This window comes from Fukomys damarensis, unplaced genomic scaffold (assembly GCF_012274545.1).
Source record: "Fukomys damarensis isolate Sample0158 unplaced genomic scaffold, DMR_v1.0_HiC HiC_scaffold_27, whole genome shotgun sequence".
Lineage (NCBI taxonomy): Eukaryota > Metazoa > Chordata > Mammalia > Rodentia > Bathyergidae > Fukomys > Fukomys damarensis.
Genome location: NW_022900939.1, coordinates 33838754 through 33863637, shown reverse-complemented (window position 1 = coordinate 33863637; position 24884 = coordinate 33838754). Strand labels below are relative to the sequence as shown.

The following is a 24884-nucleotide window of genomic DNA, read 5'->3' as shown; positions in this document are numbered from 1 at the left end:
AAAAAAAAAAAAAAAAAAAAAAAAAAAAACAACAACAACAAAAAAAACGGTCTTGCTTCAAGGCTGCCCTTGAAGTCACAGAAATCTTCCTGCCTCAGCCTCCTCAGTGCTGAGATCGGCATGTGCCACCGCACCTGGCTTATTCACTCTTTTAAGGTCATCTTCTGTGAACTGAAAGCTATAACTCTTAAGTGCTGATCGGTTTGGAGCGATCCATTCATAGCTGTCTGTCTGTGCTGAGTGGTCTTCACAAATTTGAGCAGATTAATGATGGCAGCAGGTGTCACTCCAGGTATACGACTGGCAGCCCCGATCTAGGCATTAAAACCACAAGAGAAGCCATCAGTGCCTCATGTCAGACTAAATCTGTGCTCCTCATACCAATGTAGAGCAGTTCATAACACGTTTAGATTGTGAGGTGGTGTCTGCCTAAGTTGCCCAGTTTGGACCCTGGGCTGAGGTACAGTACTATACGCTTGGACCATGTTTAGCTGCTGCTGCCTCTTTTTTTTTTTTTTTTCTGAAGTATGGGGGACTGAACTCAGGACCTCGTGCTTGTGAGGCAGGCACCAGAGCCACAGAGCTAAATCCCTGGCTCTTTTCTTTTTTTTAAATATTAATATACATTTAAAAGAACCTTGCAAAGTAGATAAAGGAAATGTGACGCTTTGTGTCTTTGAGTCTGAGAGGTTGAAATGATTTATGCAAGATGACTGATAACTACTTTTTCTATCCATTAAAGTAAGAAAATCTGTAGTAGGATGCTGTTCTTCACATCCAGCCCCACGGTCCCTTGTCTGGAGTCCTGGAGGGCCTGAGTTTCTGAGATTAGGTCTAAGACCCTGTAGAAGGCACCCCACAATTCCAGTTCAGTAGTGTTGGTAGTGTTTTTACACAGATGTTTCGATACTTGGTGGCTTAAGACCAAACAGCCTCATGTCAGGCGAGGGTCGATTTTGCTATTAAATGAGTTTGTGGCAAACTTTTTCCTTTTTCTTTCAGTGCTGGGATACAACCTAGGTCCTCACACGTGACAGGCAAGTGCCCTACCACTTGCTTCATCCCCAGCCCCCAGGGCAAATTTCCAAGAGAGCCTTTTATCATTGCTGTTGTGGCTGAGGGGCTGTGATCGCCTAGCAGCTGTGCTTCAGCATTTACGCTGCGGTAATGCAGTGTCCAACATGGGAGCAATTAAATGACATGTGGCTCCAGGGCACTTGAAATGTGGCTTGTGAGACTAAAGAGATGACTTTTAAATTTTATTTAACTGTTATTAATGTAAAAGGCAGTGCAGCCAATGATTATTCAGAGAAAAATAACCTAAAGTCACATTACATTGGTGAAATCACTCCTCCAGGTAAAATACGTTTTGAAGCCAGGCCTGGTGGCCCACACCTGTAATCCCAGTTCTCAGGAGGCTGAGGCAGGAGGACTGTTACGAGTTTGAGGCCAGCCTGGGCTACACAGTGAGTCAGTGAGTTCAAGGCCAGCTTGAACTACAGAATGAGACCCTGTCTGTCTGTCTCTGTCTCTGTCTCTGTCTCTGTCTCTCTCTCTCTCTCTCTCTCTCTCTCTCTCTCTCTCTCTCTCACACACACACACACACACACACACACACACACACACACAAACACACGTTCTATCCTTCCCCTACCCCCAACTTGTTTACAGACCACATTTTAAGAGGTAAAATGTTCCTTTGTTTTATGTACCACTACTTAAAAATAAACTACTCAAGGGCTGGGTATTTAGCTCTGTGGTGCCGCTGTCTGCCTGCCTGCCTCTCAAGCACAAGGTCCTGAATGCAATCCCCAGTTCCAAAAAAAGCAAAACAAACAAACTGCCCATTATAAACTACATGTGATTAAATTTTATTTTCTGCAATCCGGGGCGGGGGGTGGGGGTTTCAACCTAGGGCTTGCTCTGCCACTGAACTACATTCTCAGACCTTATTTTTATTTTTGGGTCCTGGCGCTCGAACTCTGGACCTTGCACTTGTGAGGCAGGCAGTGGAACTACTAAGCTAAATCTCTGGCCCTTTATTTTATTTTTGAGATGGTCTTGCTAAGGTGCCGAGGTGGAGCTCAAACTTGCAAACTTGCAGATTGCCTTGGGCTCCCAAGTAACAGGAATTATTGGTGTGCACCACCACACCCAACTAATTTTTAAGCTATAATCCAGTCCTAGAGATGTCAAAATGTACACCTTAGCATCAGTACCTCAACCAAAAATTTTTTTTTTTTTTTTGTACCAGGGATCAGACTCTGGTCCTTGCGTGTGCAAGGCAGGCGGCAGAACTACTGAGCTAAATCCCCGGCCCTCAGGACCAATAAGTAAAGCCTCTTTTAACACATTTATTAGAATCCAATGCTATTTAGTAAAGTAGCTTTAAAAAGGCTTATGCCTCTAGCCCTAACATGCACAACGGGGCTGGAGCCCAGGGAGGGCAACTGGTCCCCTCCACGATGTGGACACTGGTCACGTGCGGCACAGCTGTTGGAGTCACACACGCACCCGTGGGCTTGCACTGGTGGCCTAGCGCAAAGGAACTGCAGTCAAACCAGTTCTTGGCTTCTAGGTGTTCATTTACACTAAGCTTTACCAGTTTCTACAGAGACCAGGCTCTGTCACACACAGATAAACCACATGGTTAAGATTTCTGTCTATTTGGAGACAGGATCTCACTATGTAGTCCAGGCCGGCTTTGAACTCATGTACCCATGCTAGCCACCCTCCTGCCTCAGCCTAAGTGCAGGGATCACAGGCGTGTGCCTCTGTACTGGCCTCAGAAACTTATGATTAAATAAAACATTAGTTTTATGGCCACCGTGTGCCCCACTGGCTCTTTATAAATCACTTGTTCCTCTAGCCCACTGCTTGCTCTCTTACCGTCCGTGGACGACTGAAATGCAGTTTCTCCCGAACTTCATCAGACAAAGACACATCCCTGAGACTCAGATAATCCAGGTCTTCAGGCAGCTGGAGAGCCTCATCTCGCTGCATGTCCTGTATTTCTTGTAGCTGACAGAGCAATATGGACTCATAAGAGGCTGGTGGACAAAATGAGAATCGGTATCACTCGCACTGTTCACAGAGACCTCTAGCATCAATCATCTCATGCAACACTCAGTTCATGACACAGGCGTCCTCTTCTGCAGACGAGGGAGCAGCCGGGTGTGGTGGCGCACGCCTGTGATCCCAGTACTCGGGAGGCTGAGGCAGGAGGATCGCTGTAATTTTGAGGCCAGTCTGGGCTACACAGTAAGTTCAAGGTCAGCCTGCACTACACAAAAGACTCAGTCTCCAAAAAAAAAAAAACCAAAGGGGGGGGGTGGTTTTTCTCAGATTTTGGTAGTGTGTGCTTCCATCAACTGATCAGCAGCCAGGAGGTCTCGTTCCAGACTGCGGCCCCACCAGTGACCCCACAGAGGGCTTCTGTCATCGCCCCGGGCCTCGGCATCTTCGTGCAGAGACTGCAGGTCTGCAGTGGATGATGCCCTTGGCCGCAGGCTGCAAGGTGAACTGCACAGGACACAGGCTTTGCAGAGGACCAACCTGGCGGTGCCGCTCAGCAGCTGTGTGACGTTACTGCCTACCTACGAAGTCAGCAAGACTGCGTCTGTCCTTCACAGGGCAGTTTTAAGTATCAACTGAAGCGTACACTAAAAGGAACTGTGTAGCACAGTAGTGTAACACGTCAGTGCAGCACATTAGCATTTTATGACTAGGAACAAAGCCTTCAGGGTATCAGGAATACGTGCCTATGCTGTAGATAGATTTACTTTATCTCAAGTATACATAGCAAAACAATCTGACATTTATGCTGCCTTCAGGTACACAGTGAGTTCAAGGCCAGCCTCAACTACATAGCAAGACCCTGTCTCAAAAACCCAAACAAAAACATAACAAAATCACCAAGAAAATAAACGTGGTTGAGAGAGCCAAGTATCGATTTGAAAACCAGCCCCCGTTTCATAGGCATGTGCCACAACGCCCAGCCTCCCTTTACAAAATTACTTCAATGGGTCTAAACTACCGAGGCTGAGCTTCAACTTATGGTATTCCTGCCTCAGCCTCCTAGTGCTCAGACTGCAGCAGTTCACCCCTGGGATTTGCTGCTATATTTATGTAAACTCTCATGGTGGATGGCAGGTAGCACTGGGTCCTCCTGTACATCTCCTGCAGAACTGAAAGAAATCATTCTCACCATCGTGGCTGGTATCACTATGTAGCCCGGGCTGGCCTGGAACGCACAGTGATGCACCTGCCTCAGCCTCCCGAATGCTGATATTAAAGGGAATTGCCACATGCCTGGCCCCGGCTGGTCTTCAGGAGCTTGAAGTAGCACACCACCACCCAGTGCTTCCTACCCCTCTCCCACGCCAGCCTGCCTTGTGTCTTCGTCATTACATGATTTTTCAGTCCAAGAAAAACATATCAATTTTTGCAGAAGCCATCTGGGTGCAGTAGTAGCCAATCTTATTCTCAGTATTTTTCTTTCTTTTAAATTCCTCATAACAAAAAACTTGAAATAGCAATATAAAAGAAAACAGCCGAGGATTTACCTCAGTGGTGCTGCTTTTCTGCCTCACAAGCACAAGGTCCTGAGTTCAATCCCGGGTACTGCCAAAAAAAAAAAAAAAAAAAAAAAACAAAACAAACCCCGGAAAAGCATGGCTCTGATGGTCACTAAACTGAGCGCTGCAGTAGCTGATACAGAATAAATCTGTCTGCTGGGGATTTAGCTCAGTGGTTTCACAAGCCTTTCAAGTGCAAGGTCCGAGTTCAATCCCCAGTACCAAAAAAAGAAAAAAAGTACAGAATAAACCTGTCAAAGGCAGACACCGAGATATGGTCAAAGCTGAAGCTAAGTTATCCAAGCACTTCCCAAGCCTATGGTGTGCAGTTACCGAAGGGTCTTGCCGAAATGCAGGTCCTCAGTGGTCTGTGGTAGAGCCTGACACATGCACTTCTGACACGCTTCCAGAACTGACACAGGGAACCTGATGTCATGCTGGTCCTGCAGGAACAATGTTTTCCCCTGGTGCTTTTTTTTTGGTACCGGGGATCACTCAGGACCTTGTGCTTTCTTTCTTGGGTACTGGGGATTGAACTCGGGTCCTTGTGCTTGCAAGGCAGGCAGCGGAACCACTGAGCTAAATCCCTGGCCCAGGACCTTGTGCTTTAGGGGCAGGTGGCAGCACCACTGAGCTAAATCTCTGGCCCTGTTTTTTTTTTTGAGATAGGATCTTGCCATGCAGTTCAGACTAGCCCTGAATGCAGCAGGCAGTCCAGGCTGGCCTTGAATTCTTGGTGATCCTCTTGACTCAGGTTCCCGAGTGCTGGGATCACAGGTATGCACCACCACGCTCAGTCCTTGGCACACAGCTCTTCTTTTGGGGGGATGGGCTGGTGTGCGGCGTGGAATTGAACTCAGGACCTTGCGCTTGCAAGGCAGGCGAGGTGCCACTGAGCTAAATCACGAGCCTGGGAGCCTGGCACACAGCTCTTAATGGTTTGGCTGTCGATTCATAATTTGCACAAACAGAAGCAAGAGCATATAGGATGCTTAAACAAAAACTGTTTCTACCTTCTATTTTCAGTCTCTCAGCCAGCTCTCTACATTCAGTGTACTTCTTCAAGGCTTCTGGAAAAGCCTTGGCCAATAACTCCATGTCAACTTCCTCGTACTTCAGAACATCGAGAGCTCTGTAAATACACAGAGGCTTCGTTAGCAGTAAAGGATCCACTTTACATTATGGCAGCGTAAGAATAAGCTTCTTTGGAATAATCCAATCTCAGAATAAATAACCAAGACACCTCACTTCCCAGTAATGAGCAGATGCAGCACCATCTGCAAAACAGTACGACTTCGAAATAGTCACTATTTGATTTCCCTCCATCTGTCGTGAGAATTGATAGGGGTTGTGTGGTTCGATTCCATTTGTTCTCCCTTCCGTGTGAGGACAGAAGAGTGATCTTTTGTACGCTGGGAACCGTACAGGAGGTCTCTTGCTTTATTTTTAAGCAGTACTAGAGATTGTTGGCCTTCCCACTGAGTACATCTCTAGCAGCCTTTTTATATTTTTTTTCTTTTCCCGGACAGGGTGTTGCTGTGTACTTCAGCCTGGACTTGAAGAGGTAATTCTCTTGCCTCAGCCTCTGCAGTGCGGGGATGACAGGCATGTACCATGACACCTAGCTACATTCTTTATTTTTCGGACTGTTTTCTGACAGGATCTAAGTTTGAAAGTTACCTGGGCTGGACTTGAACTTGTGATCCTCCTGCCTCAGTTTCCCAGAGAACTGGGATGACAGGTGTTTACCATGCCCAGCTCTCCTGCTTTTTAAAAATTTTTTTGGTTTTTTGAGACAAGGTCTAACTATGTAGTTGAGACTGACCTGGAACTCACTATGTAGCCCAGGTCTTCAACTCACAGCGATCCTCCTGCCTCAGCCTCCCGAGTGCTGGGATTACAGGTGTACACCACCACTTCCAGCTTCTCCTACTTTTTTGACAGAACTCCATCAGGAAGAATAAGAGGATACAGTGAACACATTTTAAGCCTCTGGAAAAAAAACTGGTCAAAACGATATATGAGTTAAAAGGATTTTTCCAGTCTGATTTTTCTTCTAATCTGGAATAATCTGTTTCAGTTTTTACCACATGGGAACTTCTGACAGTTCCCTTTTATTTCTACCCCTCACCCTGGTTGGGCTCAAGCCTCCTGGATGAAAGCAAGGCGATAGGACAATGCACACATGCAGCGAATCAGAAAAATCGCTAAAATTGACACGCGGTCCACACAGGTCGCCAAGAGAACGCTCCTGAGGGCTGATGCCGTGGCAGAGCAGGGACTCTGAGAGCAGACTGGCAACAGGACGCCTGCTACTGATCAGGTCTTCCCTTGCCTGCCTCCAACCCGTTTGACCCCAGGTGCCACTCTAACTAGGACACTTCTCGCTGTTAATTATTACTTCATTTACATGTGGCTTTTTCAGGTAGTAATTCTTTAAAAGGTATTGGGTGGGGGAGTATTGCCAATAGTGTTTTTTGCAGAAACAGAACATTTCATCCTGAAATTCACACGGAACATCAAGGACCCTAAATGGCCAAAACAATTCTGGAAAAAGAAAACAGTCTGCCGGGGACGGTGGTCTGCCTATAATGCCAGCTCTCGGCAGGCCAGGTTAGAAGGATCACAAGCTTGAGCCCAGCCTGGGTATGTAGTGCACACAAGGCCAGCCTGGAGTTTCAACTCTCCTCAAAACAAATCAAAACATGGTTAAAGGACTCACACTTTCTGATTTGAAAATATATTATTAAGCTACTACAGTCACAACAGCGATCACATAGGGATAGAAATGCAGTATGTATGTTAAAAATTATTAAAGGACATATTGCTATTAATCCCTCAAAAGCTGGGGTGTGTTTCAGAGATATAGACTTGCCTAGCAGGCATGACTGCCCCAGCACTAAAAAAAAACCACCAAACCCTCAAAATATTCTCCCTCGCGCTGGACACACTGTCCATTGCTCTTGCCACTCTGTGAAACAGTTCTGGAAGCCCCCTTCTGTGAATTTCTCTAGTTGTGTTGTGGCTGCCTCAATGTCTTGACTCAGTATAAACTGTTTACTTTTCATAGGCATTTTGCCTTTAAGGAAGAGCCAGAAGTTACCACAGTGCCAGATTTGGTGCCGGGAGTGGTGGCGCACGCCTGTAATCCCAGCACTTGGGAGGCTGAGGCAGGAGGATCACTGTGAGTTTGAGACCAGCCTGGGCTACACAGTGAGTTCCAGGTCAGTCTCACTACACAGTGAGAACCTGTCTCAAAAACAACAACAACAACAACAGATTTGGTATGTGAGGCGGATGGGAAAGCACTGTATGTTTTCATGAGCCTGCCTTCGGTTGGATGGAACTCGGCAGCAGCATTCACTGTATTCTTGATCACAGGCTATAAAGACATGAAAGAAAACTTCCTGAAGTGCTTCAGAAAGTGGCAAGAACCATGGGATGAGTGTGTTTACAATGAAGGGTACAGTTCTTAAGGAGATGAATGACAATGTGTCTTTTACTGCGATGAATTTTTACATTTACATACAAACTAATTTCTGCTAAGTGTGTACCACCCCCAATAGAACAGGAGCTAAGAAACACTGTCGAGATCAAATGATCCTCCCAAGGCAACATGGGAAAACAATAAGCCTCTGCAATAAATGATGCTGGGAATGATGGATATCCACACTGCACACGAAAAGTCATGCAAAATGGACTGAAGGCCTAAATAGAAGGGCTGGGACTTAGCTAAGTGGCAGTGTGTGTGCCTGCCTCTCAAGTGCAAGGTCCTGAGTTTGATCCCCGGTACCAAAAACAAGCAAGCAAACAAAAAAGAGCAAGACCTAAATATAAGATCCCAAATCATACAATTCCAGGAAGAAAACATACAAGTTTGACACTGGATTTGAAAACTATTATTTCTCTGGTGCTGAGGACTGAATCCAAGGCGCTACCCGCTAAGCATGTGCTCTGCCACTGAGCTACATCCAGCCCCCATCAAACTTTATAGTGCATTTGAAGGCAGGTGTGGTGGCACAAGCCTGTAATCCTCACACTGTGGACAGCTGAGGCAGGAGGACTGAGTCTGAGCAGCTCAGTGAGATCCTGTCTCCAAATAAAAAATGGGTCTGGGGCTCAGTGGGAAGGCCCTGGGTTAAATCCTTAGCACTGCAAAGTAAGAAGAAAAACAGGACCAGGGATTTGGCTCAGTGGCAGCGCTTCTGCCTTGCAAGGGCAAGGTCCTGTGTTCGATCCCTGGTACCAAAAACAAAAAACATACACACACAGAACACTAGTCACATTCAATGCAAATACCACTGAGAAATTTTTGAAATGAATAATTGATAAAAATAAAGTTTCCTGTTACAATTCTTTGTCCAGGGAACAGACATAGGTCAGTGACACAGTGCTTCCCCATCACTGACAAAAACAAACCAAAACAAAAGCCAAAAAACTTTGCTCAGTTTTTCAAATAACGTGAAGCCTTGTAAATCCAAGCAAATGGGAAACAGCCGAAGGATGGACTGCTGTTTCCTAGTGCCAATTGCAGCTGAGCTACGGCTTGAGTGTTCCCATGAGGGCAGCATGGTCCCCAGCGTGGCCATGCAGAGGGGGTAGAACCTCCAGGAGGCCGGCAGGTCCCCCGGGTGCTGGTCCGCAGCAGGGATCGGTGCTGCTCTCATGAGTGCGAGTGCTGTAAGAAGTGTGTACCTGCGCCCCCGTACCTGATGCCATCCACCATGATACCCTCACCGGCAGCCAGAGATGGGGCTGCCCACCCGCAGACTCGTGGCACCCAAACAGTGAGCCAGGTACATGCTTTCCTGATTAAGTCCCCAGCCTTAGCATTTTATTACAGCAACAAAACTGACTAATGTAGCCAGTCAGCATATGCGTCACTGCTATGATCCGCACTGGATTCTGGCCTCAATTCCTACAGTGGAACCTAAAATCCAATGTGACGTTTCTAAGCGGTGGCCGGCCCTAATGAGTGGGACTGGTGCTTCACACAGAGGCTTGAAGGGGCCTGCTGTGGCTTCTGCCACGCAAGGGTGCAGAAAGAAGTTGCCACTGTGGAAACAAAGAGGATTCCCTCAGCAGACATCAAATCTGCTGGAGCCAGAGCTTGGGCTTTTCTCTCTCCAGAACTGTGAACAATCAACTCGCTATTCATAAATTACACAGCTGGCAGGTGTGGGGGCACATGCCTACAGTCCCAGCACTTGTGAGGCTGAGGAAGGAGGACTGCTGTAAATCTGAGGCCAGCCTGAACCACATAGTGAGACTGTCTCAAGAAACCAAAAAAACAAGGCCAGGGATTTAGCTCAGTGGTGCCATCACCTGTCTTGCAAGTGCAAGGACCCGAGTTCAATTTCCGGTACCAAAAAAAAATCTCCCAAAACAAAAAGACCCCCAAAATTAAACTACATAGTCAATGGTTTTCTTGTTTTGGGGCTTTCTGTTTGTTTCTGTGGTGCAGGAGATCAAATGCGGAGCAGTGTGTCGTGTGTCCTAGCCAGGTCCTCTCTGGGTATGGTGGCCTGAATAGACATTGTGCAACGTCCTTAGAATGTACCTCTGAGTCCTTCAGATTCAGAGTTCACATAACTGGAATGACAACAAGGGCGGCACAGTACCTGAAGTGGGCCAAGGGCCTTTTCACCTAAATTCAAAGGGTTTTCCTTGCATTAGCTCATGGACAAGACGAGATTATACAGTTGCTCCAAGCCTACTTAAAAGAGAACAGATACTTCTTAGTTTGTGTCTTTTAAATCTTTTTTTTTTTTTTGGTACCAGGGATCGAACTCGGTCCTTGCGCTTGTGAGGCAGGCGGCAGAACCACTGAGCCAAATCCCTGGCCTGGGTCTTTTAAATCTTAAGAAAACCAAAAAGGACTCAGGAAAGAGCCCCAAAGAAAATATATAGAAAATGAAAATAATTTAATATATGATTCTAAAACGTATGTATGTGCTGGGTGTGGTGGCACACATCTATAATCCCAGCACTTGGGACGCTGAGGCAGGAAGATTGCTGCGAGTATGAGGCCATACTACATAGTGAGTTCAAGCCCAGCTTGATCTAAACATCAAGACCCTATCTCCAAAAAGTGACAAACAAAACAAAACAAACCCCAGAAAACAAAATACCCCCATCAACAAAAAAATACCCTATGTGTGCTTATATATTACATGCTGTGCATGTGCTCTACCACTGAGATGTACCACAGCCATATATATTTTCAATACTTAAAAAACAGGTGAGTTGGGCCGTGGATGTAGCTCAGTGGCACCGCACCTGCCTGGCAAGCGCAATGTCCTGAGTTAGATCCCCGGGACTGAAAAAAACAAAAAAGGTGAATTATATCTAAAGCATTCTGAAAAGAAGCCAACAGTGAGTAACAGTTCACTTAAAATGTGTAGGTAGGGAGTCGGTAGCTGAGGTCCCCTGAAATAATATAACTCTTCCTCAAAAGGTGAGCCTACATTAAAAATACACACCTGACAGGGAGACTTCTACTGGTACTTATAGAAGCCTGAGGGATTAACTTTTTCCACTTCGAGCTTGAAAACTCAATGGATTTCAACACAGAAATGCCTTCTTCTAAGGAGGACTTCATCCAGGCCGCTCTGTCATACCGCTGCTGGGACACACAGCCAGCTTCCTCGTAGCCTGGAAAAGCAGAGCACATGGGGAAGTGAGAGGGGTCTGAATGAGGAGAAAGCCAGGCAGCAGGAGCCAGGAGTCACCTCGGAACGTGAGCCGGTCGTCGGCGTTATCCGGGCGCAGGGACAAGCGGAACTCGGCGCGGCTGGTGAACATGCGGTAGGGTTCGCTGGTGCCCTGGGTGGTGAGGTCATCAATCATGACACCCATGTAGCCTTCCGTACGGCTGACAACGAAGGGCGGCTTGCGACTGACCCGAAGGCTGGCGTTGACTCCGGCTATCACACCCTGCAAGAGGACTGGAATGGTTAAGACGCCATTATGAGCTGAGCAATGTGTCACCGTCTTAGCTGGAACACAGTGGACAGGGCGGCAAGAGACAGGAGGAAAGTGAGCCAGAAAGCGGGCTCCACATTCGGAAAGAACAGGGCAGTGTCGCATTTCGGCATGCTACGATTCACTGATCTCACGAACAGCTAACAGTTCCTAAAAGCCAGGGAGGTGGTTCATCTTTTATCTAACACTCGCCTGTGAGATGCTTTAGCATTCTTTCACTTACAAATAAAATCAATTTCTTATTTATAAAGAATAACAATGATAGTTTAGCAGTTACGTTAAAAAAACTAAAATGTCTTTAGAAACTGCAGAAGCAACATGATAAATCTAATTAAAATACGGTGTCAGGCTGGACAGTGGCTTACATCTATAATCCCAGAAGTAAGGAAAGCTAAGGCAGAAGGATTACACTTTTTTTTTTTGAGACAGGGTCTCACTATGTAGTTGAGACTGACCTGGAACTCACTATGTAGCCCAGGCTGGTCTCGAACTCACAGCGATCCTCCTGCCTCAGCCCCCTGAGTGCTGGGATTACAGGCGTGTGCCACCACGCCCGGCCTAAAGCAGAAGGATTACAAACTGAAGCCCAGCCTGGGCAATTCAGTGAGTTAGCAAGCCTGTTTCAGTCAATCAATCAATCAGGCAATCAATCAGTCACAGGGCTGAGAATGTAGCTCAGTGGCACAGGCTCCTGTTTGATCCCCAGGACTGAAAAAAATTTTAAAAAGATGTCAGTTCTAGAAGTTCAGAAAAGAGTAATAAAGCTAGAAGTAGTTGGGTATGGTGGTACACACCTGTACTCTAGGAGGCTGAGGCTGGAGGATTGCAAGTGAAAGCCCAACCCCGGCAGCTCTGTCAGACGTTCTCAAAAGAAAAAAGATCTGCAGTGCAGGTTTGAGTAAAGGCCCTGGGTTCAACCCCAGCATGAGCACGAGCACGAGCCCCCACAAAACAACAAAGGCCATGTGGTTACTAATCAGCAGCCAGGAGGAGAGGAGCCCCAGCCACGCAGTCCCCTCTGGTGGACGGCACCACCCAAACACTCTACCTGAGCTGCGGCTTCCTCATAACCAGTGGTGCCGTTGATCTGTCCCGCAAAGAAGAGCCTCTGAACCGAGTGGGTCTCCAGGGAAGGCGTGATCTGCCGGGGATCTAAGTAATCGTACTGAACACCATACCCTGACCAAGGAATAAACAGCACAGAGTACGTGAAAACAAATGGACTTCCCAAGACAGAGAAGCAGATCACCATTAAGTGCCCTTGAAAATGCTGGTTCCTCTTCTGAGGCCCCGAACCCCACAGAGTGGCTAAGACGCCCTGCCTGAGTGATGCCAAGCTGATGTGGAAGGGAGGGCGGCCGCGCTCTTACCTGGCTGCACCATTTTCGCCTTCTCCAGGCCTCGGATGCACGCGATCATCTTCTGCTGCAGCTCAGCTGGCAGCGTCACAGATAACCCCTGGGGGTAGATGAGGTCAGAATCCATTCCTTCAGGTTCCAACCAAACCTGATGGGCGCGGTTTGGAAAACGCAAAACCTTCGATTCAATGGACGGACAGTATCTAGAGGAAGACATTGAAGAAAGAACAAAATGAACAAAGAGGCTGACGTCGCTGCTTGCAGTGACCGAACACTGACCGCCTTGCCCTCACCGGGGTCCACTGGCCGTTTCCTTCACGTGGCTGTTGAGGTGAAGGTTCTCCAGGATGATGGCGTCCACTCTGGGGCTGGTGTGAGTCAGGTGACAGGGCAGCTGATCTTCTGGCTGAAAACGGCAACCAGAGCCACAGACTGTACTGTTTTGCTTCTCCACTCGTTGCCCCTTATCCAAGTCCATCCCACGCGATCTTTAATAGACTTTTGCAGTGTCCAGTGCTACTCAGGAAGCTTTCTTGCCAAAAATAACCCCAAAGATGAATCTCAACGTAAGCAGGCCCAGATCTAACCACCAGTCTAGAGGAAAGAGGTTCGTGGCACCAGAAGCCTGCGAAAGGACAGGCTGCAGGACGCAGTTTGGAAAACGCAAAACCTTCAAACAAATACCTCAATTTCTTCCATGTATAAATGTTAGAAAGAAAATAGGAAAATGGTCAAAAATATACCCCCCCACAGACCTTATTTGGCTCCTGATCCAAATAAAACAACTATAAACATTGTTTCTGAGCAGGGTATGGTGGCACATGCCTGTAACCCTAGATACCTGGGAAGCTGAGGCAGGAAGATTGCAAGTTTGAGTCCTTCCTGGGAAAATTAGCGAGATCTTATTGCAAAATAAAATTAAGAGGGCTGGGGATATAGCTCAGTGGTAGAGAGCCTGCCTAGCGTAAGGCCTTGGGGTCAATCCTCAGTATCACCAAATTAATGAAGGAATGAACGAATGAGGCAGTTAGGGAAAACAGAACACTGAACACTAGATGGTGTTAAGAAACGTTTTGTTGGGTGTGATGCGGTGTGGCTTTTCAAACAAGTCCTTTATATACCAAAGTACAAGTGAAATGACGTGATACGTGAAATTACTGCTTTAACACTCAGCAAGGAATAAAACACGAATAACAAAATGTTATTGTTTTCTTTTGCATTTTTTAGGCGGCTTTGATTTTATTTTCGGTACCACAAATTGAACTTAGGGCCTTGTGCTTACCAGGCAGGGAACTATGCCACTGAGCTATATCCCTGACTCCATTTACTGATTTTTTTTTTTTTTTTTTGGAGACAGGGTCTCACTGTGCAGTTCAGGCTGGTTTTGAACTCACAGACTCCTGAGTGAGGGATTACAGGTGTGGACTACCATGCCTGGCTCTAAAATGTTGTTAAAGCTAAGTGAAAGATATACAGATTCACTAGGCTATTTCCTTACTTTGTGTCAAATTGTATCAGATACACACTTAGCCAGGCCTGGTGGCACATGCCTATGATCCTAGCACTTGAGAGGCTGAGGCAGGAGGATCACCACAAGTTCAAAGTCGATTAAACTACAGGGGGAAACCCTGTCTCAAAAACAAAACAAAACAAAATGGGCCACGGATGTGGTGGCACAGGCTCGTAACCCTAGCACTAGGGAGACTGAGGTAAGAAGATCTCTGTGTGTTCAAGGCCAGCCTGAATTACCAAGCCAGACTCTGTCTCAAAAAAACAGAACAGAACAAAACCAAAGTGAATCACCAGGTATTTACCATTAATAAGTAACATTCAAGTCTAAACAAATGCTGAAGTATGCCTTGTAGCTAACAAAGGGGATGTAGCTCAGTAACACTACACCTGCCCAGCAAGGGCAAGGTCCTGAGTTAATTCCCAGTACTGGAAGAAAAACAAAAACAAAAACAACAACACTGAAAAAGGGAAACTGGGTGTGGGTGGTGCATGGCGTAGTCCCAGCTCTGCAGCAGAGGCAGGAGGATCACAGTCAGTTCAGGCCTGAACTACTTAAGACCCTGTTCAACAAAAACAACCCCCGCAAGAAAACAAAAACTCTCCTAAAAAGCAAGGCAAACTGAAGAACTATTCCACAACGAGGGAGGGGTTGGCCAGGCACATCAGACAGTACTGGAATAACCAGCAACATCAGACTAGGGCTCTTACATTAGATAACAAGCATTACATCGGTGTTAAATGCCCTACCGTACTGAGGGTATATGATATGTTTTTGTGTGTAGCTGAGCTACAGACCAAAGTATTGAAAGGTAAAGCCTCAAGATCCCTGCAACCTCCTCTCAAGCACTCCAGAGAAAAAGTACATGTTTTCCTATTTCTTGGCTGGGGGGTGGGGACGGTGAGACAGAGTCTTGCTCTGTAGTCCAGGCTGGCCTGGAATTTGCTATATTCTCTACCTGGCTTATATTATTATTCACACATTAGTATCTGTATCTATATACATACATGGAGGTAAACATGGTAAAATACTGAAAACGGGCAACTTGCAGTGGTTCATAGGAATTAAAAAAACCATTTTTTTAAGGAATCTGTTTTAATAGCCTTACACTTTTTCTGTATATCTAAAATTATTTTAAAAATTGATAACGTGAAGCTGGGAGCAGTGGTGCAGCCTGGAATCCTAGAACCTGGGAGGCTGAGGCATGAGGATCTGGAATTTGAGGCAGACCCTGTCTCAAAAAATTAAAAAAGAAGGTTGGGGATTTAGCTCAGTGTTTCCACTGCCTGCCTTGCAAGCTCAAGGTCCCGAGTTTGATCCCCAGTACCAATAAAATAAAATAAAATGAAATAAAATAAATAGAGGCTGGACATGGTGGCGCACAGCTGTAATTCCAGCACTTGGGAGGCTGAGGCAGGAGGATTACTGCAAGGTAGAAGCCAACCTTGACTACACAGTGCATTCAAAGGTAGCCTGAACTACATAGTGAGACCCTGTCTCAATCCCTGTCTAAAAAAAAAAAAAAAAAAAAAAAAAAAAAAAAAAAAAGTAAAGTAACAATTAGATAGGCAAACATCCAAGAGGCCAAATTAGCTAGCATTTTTAAAGATCACTTCCTTACACCCCAAGTAATAACAAAAACTGCCAAAAAGAGAAATGGTTACACTACCTCCCACTGTGAATAGCCAATACAGACTATGAAGCCAGTCTTTACAAACCACTCACCCTAATCCACACTGTCTCATTGACAAAGCTGAATGGTACAGATGGGTCATCAGGCGTCTGCTTGTTTAGAATGCTGAAATCAATGGATTCCTTGGCAATTCGGGGCGGAGTGCCAGTTTTCAACCTTCCCACTGTGAACCCCAACTTCTCCAGAGTCTGAGCCAACCCTACGGAAGGTTGATCCCCCAGACGCCCTGCGGGGTGCGTTTCCAGTCCAATCACAACTGTGCCTCTCAGAAACGTCCCAGTGGTCAGGATCACACACTCTGCATGGACTGCACTTCCGTCCACTAAATGGTGAGAAGGAAATAAAAATGTTTTCTAATTATCACAGAGCCAATGGAATGTGAAAGTTTTACACTGGGCTACAGCAAAACTTTCTGTCTTTAGAAACTTGAAAATCTATTCTTTTTTTTTTTTTTTTTTTTTTGGCTTTTTGAGACAGGGTCTCACTGTGTAGTTGAGACTGACCTGGAACTTACTATGTAGCCCAGGCTGGTCTTGAACTCACAGCAATCCTCCTGCCTCAGCCTCCCAAGTGCTGGGATTACAGGCGTGCGCCACCATGCCCAGCTCTGAAAATCTATTTTTTTTGGTACTGGGGAATGAACTCAGGTCCTTGCGCTTGCAAGGCAGGCCACCGAACCGCTGAGCTAAATCCCCGGCCCCCAATCTATTCTTAATGTACAACATGCCAGGTATGCTGGCACGTGCCTACAATAAAGATCAAAGCAGAAATTAATGAAATTGAGACTAAAAAAATAATACAAAGACTCAAATGAAAGAGCTGGTCCTTTGAAAGAATAAAGAAAACAGACAAATCCATAGTCAATCTTACCAAAAAAAGGGAAAGGTAAGATTCATGTCAGTGCAATTAGAATCAAACAAGGTGAAATCACAATGGACACTACTAAAATCCAGAAGTTTACTAGTAACTACCTCAAAAACCCAATAAATTGGAAACAAAACAAAACAAAAAACCCAATAAATTGGAGACTCTAGAAGAACTACATAGATACATATGAATTACCAACACTGACCTAAAAAGCTGTAACTACCCTGAATAATCCAAAATCAGGCAATGGAATTGAGGAATAAAAATCCTACTTGAGGGCCAGGGATTTAGCTCAATGGTTCTACCACCTGCCTCATAAGCACAAGGACTCAAGTTCTATCCCCAGTACCAAAAACAAACAAACAAACCCCTACCTGATATAAAAATTCAATACCTGATGGATTCACTAATGAATCCTACAAAAACTTCAGGGAAGATCAAAGACCAAATCTCCTCAAATTCTTTAATGAGATTCAGAGGGAAGGAGTACTGCCAAACTCATTCGTGGGACATTATTCTGATACCAAAACTGGATAAAGATTCAACTAAAAAAGAAAACTACACAAAAAGAAAGCCTCAACAAGATACTGTTGAACAGAATACCACAAATCATCAAAAATATTCTACACTGCTGGTCATGGTAAGACACCTAATCTCAGCACTGGGGAAGCTGAGGCAAGAGGATCACTGTGAGTTTGAGGCCACTGTGAACTAGACAGCAAGACCATGTTTCAAAAGAATAAAAAGCAAATCAAAAGTAATACATCACGTAAACAGAAGGACAAAATTCACACGATCACCTCAAAAGATGCAAAAAAAGCCACTAACAAAATCTAACATTCATTAAAGAAAAAAAAAAAAAAACCTGTGAAGAAAATAGGTACAGAAGGCCAGATGTGGTGGTGCACACCTGTAATTCCAGCACTTGGGAGGCTGAGGCAGAAGGACAGCCATGAGTTCGAGGCCAGCCTAGACTACATAGTGAGACTTTGTCTCAAAAAACCCAATCTAGGGGATTAAGCTCAGTGGTTCCACCTCCTGCTTTTCAAGGGCAAGGTCCCCAGTTCAATCTCCAGTAGCAACAAAACAAAACAAAACTAAAAACCCCAAAAGAAAAAAACCAAATCCAACCCAAAACAAAACAAAACAAAAAAGCCAAACAACAAAAAAAAAAGAGAAAGAAAATAGGTTAGAAGGACCTTATCTCAATCTGATAAAAGCCATTTATAACAAACTTTCTATCAACACCATATGAAAAGGGAAAAACTGAAAGCTTTTCTTCTAAAATCAGGAACAAGACAAGGATACCCACTATCATCCCTCCTGTTCAATACAGTACTTGAAACTTTTTTTTAATTAAAAACATTTTTTTTTTCCACACAGGTTCTTGTTTTGCTAAACAATCCTACAATTCATATGGCAAAAGCAGTCCTGGGCAACAAAGGCAAAAGCAGGAGGCATCACAATCCTGGATTTCAAGTTATATTATAAAGCTACAGTGATTAAAGACAGCACAGTACTGGTACAAAAAAAAACATGGGTCAATGGACCACAAAGAAGACGCCTCTGACCAGACATCCGAAGATAACTGAAGTAAGCTGTGAATATGAAACAGCACAAAGAAAGAAATCTGGAGAAAATACTGAGATAACAGAAACATGTTTTTAAAAAAACATCAACCCTTATCACTAAATTGGCATGGTGGCACACACCTAGATTCCCAGGACTCAGGAGGCTGAGACAGAAGGACTGCTCTGCCACCCTGGGCTACATAGTAAGACCCTGACTCTAAAACCAAGCAACCAAACAAACCAACACATCTGTTATTAAAATTCTTATATAGATTAGGTAAGACAGCAGATTTACAAAGCAAGAGTAAGATGCTAAGAAAAAAAATCAGGAAAATGGAAAGACTAGTTATAAATGAAAATGACACATTTTCAAAAAATTCATTAGCATGTCTTGAGCAGCTCTCCTCTGTGATGCCCCCTGCCATGCCATCCTGCTTTGGAGCCAGCCAACTATGGACTGAAAACTCTATGAACTCCGAGCCAAATAAACCTTCCCAGCTTTACTTGTGGGTGTTGAGTATTGTGCCTCAAGGAAGCGAATGTGACTAAAGCAGATTTTGGTACCAAAGAAGGGTGGTTACTGTGCATGTACATGGAGCCTTTGGAGTCTGCAAAGGTTTATCGCTGTTGGCTAGAGAAGGCTTAGAATGCTGGAAACCAACCTCGATGAAAGAGTCTGGTCAGAGTTCAGAAAACCAGAATGCTACTAAAAAAACAGATAGAAAAGACCAGGCTCAGGAGGCTTCCACTGGTAAGAGGGACTGCATTGGCAGCTGGACTCCACACCCTGTGGGTTATTCTTTGGCACAAAATTTGTCTGCATTTTGCTTGTGTGCAGATACTTCGCCCGAGACTGAGGTTAAGGAGGATGGACTAATCTTGTAGAAGGAATTTCAAGGCAGTTGAGGTGGTGGCAGGGCTACTCCTGGGGGCTTTCAGCCAGATCTATGTTGAAAATCAAGAGCAAAGAACCCAGCAGGATGATTTTTGAATTTGGTGAGAAAGGAACCTCTAGTAAAATTGCAGCCTTCACAGATAGAACAGAGAAGAAATTGGTCACTGAAAAAAGCCACAAAAAGCTAAGTATTTCAGAAGAGGGCAATAGAAAAGATAACTTGAAGACATCACAAGAATTAGCAGGACTCCACTCTGCAGCCTGAAAACTGTAAAGGTGAAAGGCTACTTTGGGAAGGGAGCCCAGAGCACCATGTCCTGGAATGCTGTGGCCTAGAGAGTGCGTTCCTCAGGACTGGATTCAGAGAACTCAGCAGTCTAAGCACTCGACTCCTACAGCCAAGAGAGACCACGCCTGGCTGTTGGTCCAGCTGGCAGCACACGCCGCTGTCATCCTTACCATGCTGGTTTTAGGTGCAGGCAGAATGCAAGAGCCTTGGGGTCAGAACGGCTCCCACCCAGATTTCAGAAGGTGGCCTTCGAGGCCAGGCAGGGCATGAAGCTGAGTGTGAAGCCGAAGGTGCAGTGGGGAAGCCACAAATGTGGACTGTCTAAGGAAGGTTGCAAGGAGGGAGCACAGCTGGCCTGAGAAAAATCCCTGAGAGCTGCAACCACCCAGTGCGGAAGGGGCGGAGCAACCCGAGCCCTCCGGATTTCACATCTTGCCCCAGATTGCCTTGGCTGCTGCACATGGAACTGTGGGACTGAGTGTGTGCCCTGCTGGATTTTGGTCTTGCTTTATCCCCATTCCTATTTCTCTTTTTGTACCTTTTGAAATGGACATGACTACCTTGTGCCATTTTATGTTAGAAGTATTTTTCATATTTTTTCAACAGGGGCTCCCAGCTAATAGTTTGCTTTAAATCTCAAAAGACTTTGGACTTGGACTTTTCAGCATTTAGTACTTCTGCAACTCTCAGAGATAAACTAAATGCCTTTGCATAAAGGGATGTACATGAGTCTTTGGGAGGCCAGGGGCGGAGTGTTATGGCTTGTGTTTGGATGTCCCCCAAAACCTCACATGGAGGTGGCTGGATCTAGGGTGCCCAATCCTGGGTATGGTCAACACTGCGCAAAGGGCAGGTTCTCCCAGATGGAATATAAAGGCAGCTGCGGCTGTTGCTGCTACTTTGCTTCCTGCTTGCCATACCGTTTCTCTTGTGACGCCTCCCTACCGCGCCACCCTGCCTTGGAACCAGCCTGGACTGAAACCTCTACCAACTGTGAGCCAAAGAAAACTCCTCCTTTAACTCTGGGTGTCGGGCATTTTGTGCCAGCAATGAGAAAAGTAACCAAGACAGCCTCGTTGGTTTCTATCCCCTTTTGGAATGGGACTGTGTTCCCCATGCCTCTGTATGTCGGCAGTGTTTAATCTTCTTTTTGAAGCTGTTATCAGCACGCGTATCAGTACATACCCAAAACAACACCACTGACACGGCACTTCCCAGGGTGTCCGTGCTCTGGCTCCGAGAGAATAAGATCTTCTACAGCTCCTTCCTGAACAGTGAGCAGTGGCGTATTCAGGATTTCTTTCTGTCAAGACAATGCTGGCTGAAACACGGCTGTTAAAAGATCACTGCGATCTTTCCTGTTCTCGTGACCTGTTCTTACCTGCATGTTTTGTTTATAGAGTTTCCTATCGATTTGGGCTCGCAGCCCCCACACAGCTGGCCCCTTACGCCGATTTAGTACTTTGTAATGCACACCAGACTGGTCACAGATGCGAGCACACAGGCCATCCAAGGCATCTACTTCCCTCATTAAGTGTCCTTTTCCAATGCCACCAAAAGAAGGATTACAGGACATCTGACCTGAAGAGAACAGACATAAAGTAAATGTATGAGGGCTGGGGATTTAGCTCAGTGGTTCCACTGCCTAACTCGCAAGCACAAGGACCTGAGTTCGATCCCTGGTACCAAAAAAAAAAAAAGTATGAGCATCATACATAGTGTTCAGTAAGGAAATGTTCATACAGGTGAAAATCATCTTACTATATGAAAAAAACCTAGAAACATACACCATAAAGAAAATCCCAAGGTGGTCCAGAGTGTCTCTACTATGCCAATTGATCCTCCCACTCTGCCTACCTGCCTCCCTTCCTTTGCAGTACTGGGGCTTGAGTTCAGGGTCTTTGCACTGACCTACATCCATCCTTTTTAAAATGTTTTATTTTGATTTGGTTTTTTTTTTTGAGACAGGGTCTCACTATGCATTTGAGACTGACCTCGAACTCACAGCAATCCTCCTGCCTCAGCCTCCCGAGTGCTGGGATCACAGGCGTGCACCACCATGTCCGGCTTTATTTTGAGACAGGGTCTTGCTAAGTCATTGAGTTGCCCAGGCTGGGCTTGAATTTGTGATTCTCCCGTCTTGGGGTCCTACAGCATGGGATTACAGGTGTGTGCCACCAACCTGGCCCTGATCTTTCTTCTGAATCTTTTACTTAATGCATATGTTTTTACTGTTTCATTAGGTTGCCTTTTCCTTTGAAACACCGAATTTCTGGGAAATGAACCCAGGGCACTGTACTACTGAGCTGCACCCTCAGCCCCTTTTACTTTTTATTTTGAGACAGAGCTTAATTAAGTTGCCCAGCATGGTCTTGAGCTTGTAATCATCCCACCTCAGCTTCCTGAGTAGCTGGGGCTACAGATGGGCACCAACACATTGAGCTTCGAGCAAAATTTGTGAAGTCCGTTGGTAGTGGTCATCAAATATGCCTCATAATGCCACTTTTAAAAAATTTTTGCTCTTACTTTGTAGACATAATTAAGTTATACACTTCTTGAAAGTAAAGATAATATTTTACCTTTACCTTTAAATTGACACAGTCTTATTTGGAAGTCTAAACCTATGTGGTTGCCTCAAAGATTCTTCTGGGAGATGGATGGATGGGAAAGGTGTGTCAGCATCTACACATCTGCTGTGGTTACCACCAAGCGTCTCAGAGTCCGAATGACCTCCACGGGGAGGCTGAATCGTGCTGGGATGATAAGTATTTGCAGTGTGTAGGTATGAAAGAATGTGCAGAAGAACCTGGCTCAGTTTCTAGATCTACCACTTACTAGCTCTATGATTCTGGCACTCTACCTAACTTTCTAAGTTCTCCTACTGTTAAGACAGAGATGATAGTTGTAGATTATTTTCCTCCTTATTCTTTTGAAATAGTCATAATTCTATCTATGTTACCTGGCCCCCCTTCTTCCACGAGGCTTTGTTTTCAGAGAGTGACCTCAACTCACTTGAGGGTGCTTATTGGTATAATCATGTTGTTCTTGTTTTGGGGTCAAGTGCATTATTAAGTATGAGGGGAATGGAGTTAATCTCCAGAAAGGGGAAAAACCCTGCTGGAAGCTGTCATATCTGGACGTGACATTTGGAACTACTGCAGTCATTATACAACCATGGGGGTGGTGGCTAGCATTGAGGTGTTGGAATATTATGCAACCGTAAAAAGGAATGAGTCTGTCATTTATAGCAATGTGGATGGAATTGGAGGACATTATGTTAAGGGGCAAATCAAGGACAAAGACAAATACCACAGGTTCTCACTTACTTGTGGAAACAAAACTGTTGATAGCAAAGAAATACAGAATACACTAATGGTTACCAAAGGCTGTGAAGTGTGTGGGGGAGGGAAGAATGGAGAGACGACAGTTAATGAGTATACAGGAGCAGTGGACAGGAGAAATAACTTCTCATGTTCTACAGCACAGTGAAACATGACTAAGGTTGAAGATAACTGAGTATCTCCAAATATCGAGGAGGACTGAGTGTCAACAATGCAAAAAATTGTATGTCTGAGGTGACAGGCCGGTTACACCATTTTATCATTACACATTGTATACGTGTATTGAAAACTACTGTGTACAACTACTGTGTCGATTTAAAATAAAGACAGCCATGGTGGCGCACACCTGTAATCCCAGCACTTGGGAGGCTGAGGCAGGAGGATCACTGTGAGTTCAAGACCAGCCTGGGAGAGCTACATAGTGAGTTTCGGGTCAGTCTCAACTACATAGTGAGACCCTGTCTCAAAAACAAAACAAAACAACAACAATCGCTCAATAAACAATTAGTAACAATGTGCCACCCTTTATGTGAAGTAACAAGATAGTAGGAGGAAAACCCAGTAATAAAATAAGATGGCACTGAGCGTTTCTGAAAGTTTCCCTTTCCCGGGACACCGTGCCTGCCTCTCCCCAGGGAAAATGCTTCTCCAGCAGCAGCAGCGGCAGCTCCGCGGGCGTGGGAACCGACCCGCCAGGACAGCAGCCTATCTGCCGGAGCTGGATCTCCAGCCTGGGAAGGCCACCAGCGAGGGACGGAGGGCGCCGGGCACCGGCTCCACACCGCTCGCGCTCTCACCGATGGTGTCTACGCGGTGCGTGAGGAGCAGAGTCCGGGATCCGCAGCGCGCGGCGGCTGCAGCAGCCTCGGTCCCCGCGTGTCCTCCACCAACCACCACCACATCGAAGTGCGGAGGGCCGGGCGATGCAAGGTCTCCGCTGAGCCGGGCTGACGGAAGGTGCTGTCTGGTGAGGGACGCTGCGACCCACAGGCTGCGGCCTCGGAGGGTATACATACTGGCGGAAATACCGGGCCTGCCTGCCTTGGAACTCTGCGCCGCTGAGAAGCGAAGCACCTAAACGAGAAGAAAAACGCAGGGAGGCGCGGCCATCTTTTCTGACGTCACAGCGCGGCGCACCTGCGTCCAGCGTCGCCGCTGATTGGCGGCTCGGCTCTACCTTCCGGTCTCGGGGCTTCAGGAGATTGGATGTCGAGCCTCCCGCCACTGGCTCAGGCTTGTGGTCGTGGCGCGTGCCGGGACCATACCACGCCACCCCTAACCCGCTGTGATGACCTTGTGTGCAGGTGGCCACTGGCGAACAATGTATTGCACCACTTTCCCATTTAGCCTGAATATTCTGCTACTTTACCATCTTGTCTTTAGCTTGTCTACAAAAATTAAGAATATAAAGATATAGGGAGATTGAAAGGAATTAAAATCTATTTGTGAGCCAAAGATTTGAGCTGGTTGATGAGTGGAATTGGATGGTTGGAGATTAAAAGTCCAGCCCTTTAGAATGTATATCCTTAAAGCTTTCCTCAGAGAGGAAATTTGACTGGATAGTGAAGCAAGCTGTGTGGCAATTTTATTGTTTTGAGTAAAATTGTCGATTTGTTAATTGATTAATAAATAATATTAATAATTAAAGTTATACACAATTTAAACCTTACAGAAATACAAAAACTTGTAGAGATTAAGAATCCTAAGTGGGCCAGGGATTTGGCTCAGTGGTTCTGCTGCCTGCCTTGCAAGCACAAGGGCCCGAGTTCGATCCCCAGTACCAAAAAAAAAAAAAAAAA

General features: G+C 45.7%; 2 protein-coding genes across 2 annotated transcripts in view; one reads left to right on the top strand and one right to left on the bottom strand.

The window, feature by feature from the left end:
* Positions 1-6: 6 nt before the first annotated feature.
* Mto1 (mitochondrial tRNA translation optimization 1) lies at positions 7-24383 on the bottom strand. Its single transcript, XM_010641097.3, has 12 exons — positions 23883-24383; positions 21126-21325; positions 20930-21047; positions 16155-16444; positions 13213-13325; positions 12932-13122; positions 12610-12740; positions 11309-11513; positions 11060-11231; positions 5591-5709; positions 2890-3050; positions 7-314 (listed from the first exon to the last, which is right to left on the bottom strand). The coding sequence occupies exons 1-12, from the start codon at positions 24097-24099 to the stop codon at positions 144-146; spliced, it is 2088 nt and encodes a 695-aa protein (XP_010639399.1). The 5' UTR covers positions 24100-24383; the 3' UTR covers positions 7-143.
* Positions 24292-24884, top strand: part of Cgas (cyclic GMP-AMP synthase) — a 34045-nt gene continuing 33452 nt past the window's right edge. Inside the window, exon 1 of the mRNA XM_010641177.2 lies at positions 24292-24408. Within this exon, the coding sequence (XP_010639479.1) occupies positions 24292-24408 (117 nt within the window). The remainder of the gene's footprint in view (positions 24409-24884) is intronic.

What these genes read in the sequence shown, in the direction of transcription:
- Mto1 (XM_010641097.3), bottom strand. Translation starts at nt 24,099, where the DNA reads ATGTATACCCTCCGAGGCCGCAGCCTGTGGGTCGCAGCGTCCCTCACC. An exon ending in ATGAGACAGTGTGGATTAGG is followed by an intron (nt 13,326 to 16,154) that starts GTGAGTGGTTTG and finishes TGCCGTTTTCAG; the next exon opens with CCAGAAGATCAGCTGCCCTG. An exon ending in ATGAGGAAGCCGCAGCTCAG is followed by an intron (nt 11,514 to 12,609) that starts GTAGAGTGTTTG and finishes GTCCTCTTGCAG; the next exon opens with GGTGTGATAGCCGGAGTCAA.